Source organism: Neolamprologus multifasciatus, chromosome 4 (genome assembly GCF_963576455.1).
Source record: "Neolamprologus multifasciatus chromosome 4, fNeoMul1.2, whole genome shotgun sequence".
Classification (NCBI taxonomy): Eukaryota; Metazoa; Chordata; class Actinopteri; order Cichliformes; family Cichlidae; genus Neolamprologus; species Neolamprologus multifasciatus.
The window spans coordinates 31,131,996-31,136,909 of NC_140442.1; the positions used below are offsets into that span (position 1 = coordinate 31,131,996).

A 4,914-nucleotide genomic window follows, 5' to 3' on the forward strand; every position below is an offset into this window, starting at 1 on the left:
TCAGCTCAAGATGCTGTAGATTCCCGTCAGTAACACTTTCGGTCTGCTAGTAAAACGTAGCTCTATTAATCTGCGCTCGATTACTCTTGAACCGGAACCGGATGTAAGTCTCAAAAAACTGAATTTTGGAACTGAAATTGAATGGTGAGAAGTGAATCTGCAATTATTGGAGAGCTAAATTTTTAAAGGATAAAATACAGTTTCAAAGCAAATGGATTCATTTTCAAACTATAAAATTCAATTTCAATTTAGTGATGATCATTTTCAAACCAATAAATTGAATTTCAAATTAGACTAATTCATATTTAGTCTTTGCATTTATTCAAGTTACAATTCAGATTCAATCCGAGCAATTCAAATTCAAATTCAAATTTTTCAAATTCAGTTTCTGATGGCACAGATTTCTGCCCATACCACCGCCCCTCCCCCCTCTTCCCAGCGCAAAGCAGTGTTGCCAACTCCTCAGTAAGGAAAATCGCTATTGGCTGTCCTAAAAGTCGCTAGAAGTCGCTAAATGACGTCATCGCCTAATTTGCATAATTGGTTATGCTAATGTAATTGTAACGTACGTTGTTGGAGAGAGAAATAACATCGTGGAAGAGACATAAAGTGAGTAAAAACGTCCTAAATGCATTTAGAGTTTATTTAGACCTACGAATTAAATTTATTTTAGCAATTATTGGTTTTTTAATGTCACAATTCCAACCCTGCTCCTTTACCCGGGCTTGGACCGGCAAAAGTGACCCGAAATAGGCACTCTGGTGGAGTTACTTTGTGTGTGTTTATAAGTAGTTTTAAACTTTGTGATCCACAAAACAGCATAACAGTAAAAGAAGAACTGACTGCGTTACAGCACCCGCTGCTTGTTGAGAGTAAAAGCAATATGCGCTTTCACGTCTAGGGGGTCTGAAAACTCGCTAAATATAGCGACAAAGTCGCTAAGTTGGCAACACTGGTCGTGTCGCTGTGACGTAATCGGCCTTAAAATGCGGCCTTTAAGGCTGCAGACCCCAAATCCGGTCATTGGTACTTCCTGGCTTGTGTAGTTACTAGGTAACAAAAGCTCAACACTGCCCCTAACGTCCTGGAGCACTTCCGTTGTGTTTTGGAGTTTGCAAGCGTTTTGGAGTTTGCAAGCGTTTTGGAGTTTGTACGTGCTTTGTCTCTAGGGCCCACCGTATGTGTCAGACTCCAGGAAAATGCATCTGGACTCTGGAATTCCAGCAACATTATCAGAACTCCATATGTTGGACATTCTTCGATTTGAAAGAAGACTTGCGTTTGCAGTACATGGATGAAAACTTTAATGCATATATGAACTTAACTTCACGTCCACAAACAGCAGTGTTTACACTTGCCAAGGAACTTCCAGCCCTGGGCCTTCTTTAGTTTCATCCTGCAGTGATGATACCCTATATACATCAACCCCTCATTAATCACAGGAAGTTCAACCAACAGGACAGTTGTCACAATGTGTCACATATGACGTGGAATTGGAACTCCAGCAGAAAAACACAGAATATGAAGCAAATGGCACACTCTTCAAGCCTGGCATGAAACTGAAAGGAGTCATCCTTGATGGATTAGCTCAAGAAATGCTGAAATACACAAAATATCCTAAAAACTGTCAATGTGAAGAGGTGGCAGCAGCACTGACAAGGACCCATCCTTGTTTAGGATCTAAGACAGGATTCTGGGGATGGAAACAATCTCTGAAGTACAAAATGCAAAACTATCAAACAAAGCTTGGGCGGCTTGGCGATCCTGAAATCCGCGTGAGTTCCTTAAAGCACAAACGAGAAGGCCAAGCAAAAACTGCTACCAACATCAAAAAAACAAGAAAGGCCGAGGTCTATTATGTCCCTTTACCCCCAAAAGGTGAAAGCACTGAAAGCTTAGAAACTGAAAGAGTGGCTCTACTCTCAGAAATCAAAAAGCGGGACAATGAAGCAGTGATAAAAGCAAAAATGGAAAGAACCTTCTCCCAAAGATGGCCGATGATCAAAGACTTCATAAACAGATGGCCTGCCCTTTTCAAGGAAAGTGACGTAAGTAAAATGATTGTGTATCAACAAATTTAAGTATTGTTTGTTTTGTCAGAGCTTTTAACTATATTACTGGATATTTTTCTGTAGATGGACTGAAGATTTGAGCAAAAAACCCTTTTGTCTGTATTTTAGCCAACTTATAATAAATTTAAACTAAACTTTGGTGAAAAACGTGGTCCTAGTGGTAAGGGTGGTGACTTGAAGGCCTTTTTTCCAGCAGCACTGCTCAGCCAAAAAAGCTCAGTGTGGGTTAGCACAACTCACATCAGTGTAGTTGGTTTTCCCTGCCAAATCCGTGAAAAAAACAATAAAAAAACCCCAGCTCTAGTTAAGGGGTATTAGTTGCAGTCATTATCTTTATTGGAGACAGAAATAGCACAAGGTAAACAGTAACCAGTGTGAAGTATAATTCAAACACTACAGCACAATAATGGGGGTGATTTTCAACATGAACCACAATGAAGCAGGTACTAAAAATTTGGGGGAAAATAGCGAATCATGCTGTTGGAAAAGGCTGTCTAACTGAACCACAACCATCCGAGTCATGCTGAGTAGTGCTGTGTAGGAAAAACCCCTATAACGGTATTATAAGAAAAGGCTAAATTAACTGTGAATGCTGTTGTCATGGAAAAGGACACGTCAAACTTAAAATTCAGCTACAAACAGTTTAGGTCTTGACAAACTTCACGGATGGTTCAAATTTTCAGAAACTTTAAGTGTGTTGATTCAACAGTCTGTATTTAAACTTCTAGTTTACTATATTTATGTATGTTTTATTTCCAGGTGAATGCAGAGTTCGTGCAGATCACTACAAAACCCCTGCAGGTGAAGTTCTTGGCTCAGCTGGACAATTTAACAGACAAGCTGATGCAAATTTTTGAGGGCAGCAAAGGAGCAAAGGGCCAAAAGATCAAGGATATCATGGCAATCAGTAGTTTGGTCAGTACTAATGATAAACCCATCAATTACATGCAATCAACCAATTACATTTTTTTCACCCTTGCATTAGTGTGATGACATCGACTGGTACACTTTATTTTCTAGCTTAAATTTGAGTTAGGTTCATCGCACACAAAATCCTTATATATTCAAATAAGACAATATTATTGTGAAATATGTATTATTCTTAATAATCTGTGTTGAAACGTGTACTGGAGAGCACTTTTAAGGGGACAGATTCAGCAAAAATTCAATTGTTCATTCTTTTGGTGCTGCCATGTAGGTATCTACTGCCTCTATAAACACGGTAAATGTGAAGAAAACATTCATCCATTTTCTGTCAGTGTTTCAATTCAGTTTATTTATATAGCGGTATATCACAGCAACAGTCATCTCAAGGAATTTCATAAAGTAAACACTCCAATGAAGTTCAGTTAATTTTGCCACTTAGTAAAAAGTCTTCTATATAAGGAACCCAGCAGATTGCATCGAGACACTGACTAGTGTCACTGGCGTTACAGCAATCTCCTGGTTTCAGGAATAATGTGCCTAAAACAAGCTGTTTCAAAAGGTTCCCAATTGTGATGAAATAAGGGAAATTGACGCACCCCACACACCTACACCTATAGAGAAGCTGCTGCTCTATTTCAAGCCCCTCCCAAAGGGAGGTACAAAATACCTGAACCCAAACTAGTGATAGAAAACAGATTGATGGGTTTTATTCATGTTTGGAGTGTTTATAGAGGCAGTAGAGACCCATGTTTCAGCACAAAAGGATACAAAAGCTGAGTTTTGCATAATACGTCCCCTACAAGTGACAGAGCCCTTAAACCTGAAACAACCTGTTTTTCAGACCTCCTTCACTGAGGATGAACGGTTGAGATCCACTGCAGCAACTGTCATGGGTATTTACACCATCAGAAGAGAAGGCGTTCAGGAGCCAGAGGATGTGGGAGTTGTCATTGAAGGTACTACAGTTATGAACAACCTCGGTAGTGTCATCATGGCATTCATTGTGCTCTTTGGACTGATTTATGCTCTTGATCTGAGCTATCCAAATGACCTCAAGTACAATTTCGAGTTTTGTCAGAAGATTTTAATGAATCTGGATGGACAAAGGCTCAGTACAAAGATGCAGCAAATGAAAATGAAGATGTTTGCTTAGGCAAACAAGACCCCAGCACAAAAGTTGATTTTGACATTTTTATCTCTTTTGTTCAAACTGTGACCTTTTTTTTCTTTTTTTTCTTTGAAAAATTGAAGTTTTCTACTTTTGTCTGCTGTTCTGTTGTGAGTGATGTAATCTATACTACTATAGATGGATAAAAGGACTGTGGGAATTTAGCTCAAAAATTTTTTAATGGTTGTAACCAGCATTTTCTTTTTAATTTTTTTGGGGATTTTCAAAGAGACAAAACAAATGTTGACAACTTTCGTGTCTTCCAGTATTTTAAAGTTGGTGTTCCCATTCTTATAAGCTTGTAAAAGTTTGAATGTAATTGGTTTTAGAGAAGTAAAGTTGAAAGTTGTTTTTTTTTTTTAATTAAAATATCTCCCCTTTGGTAACACAAAAATGTTCTTAATGAAAACCTTTTATATATATATACATTATATATTTGTATTTAAGTATTGTTGGGTTGTTTAAAATGTTCAGTGACTGGCATACTATGGTGTGAATTGCAATGTTTAGTAGGTTATCATTGAGAATTTGCTGAAAACCTACCTGCAAGTGTCACTATAATACAGTGGCTTGCAAAAGTATTCGGCCCCTTGAACTTTCCCACATTTTGTCACATTACAGCCACAAACATGAATCAATGTTATTGGAATTCCACGTGAAAGACCAACACAAAGTGGTGAACACGTGAGAAGTGGAACGAAAATCAGACATGATTCAAACATTTCTTACAAATAAATAACTGCAAAG

At 38.1% G+C, this 4,914-nt stretch overlaps 1 protein-coding gene across 1 annotated transcript; it reads left to right on the forward strand.

Annotated features, from left to right (window-relative positions):
- The first annotated feature begins 268 nt into the window (after positions 1 to 268).
- On the forward strand, positions 269 to 4,532 carry LOC146520842 (uncharacterized). The gene is made up of 2 exons (XM_085155676.1): positions 269 to 2,987; positions 3,841 to 4,532. Exons 1-2 carry the CDS (start codon positions 2,817 to 2,819, stop codon positions 4,150 to 4,152), a joined length of 483 nt encoding a protein of 160 aa, XP_085011802.1. The 5' UTR covers positions 269 to 2,816; the 3' UTR covers positions 4,153 to 4,532.
- Positions 4,533 to 4,914: the final 382 nt, after the last annotated feature.

Excerpts from the sequence above, each read along its gene's own strand:
- LOC146520842 (XM_085155676.1), top strand. The coding sequence starts at position 2,817 with ATGTTTTATTTCCAGGTGAATGCAGAGTTCGTGCAGATCACTACAAAA. Across the intron at positions 2,988-3,840 it reads TCATGGCAATCAGTAGTTTG|ACCTCCTTCACTGAGGATGA; the intron begins GTCAGTACTAAT and ends CCTGTTTTTCAG.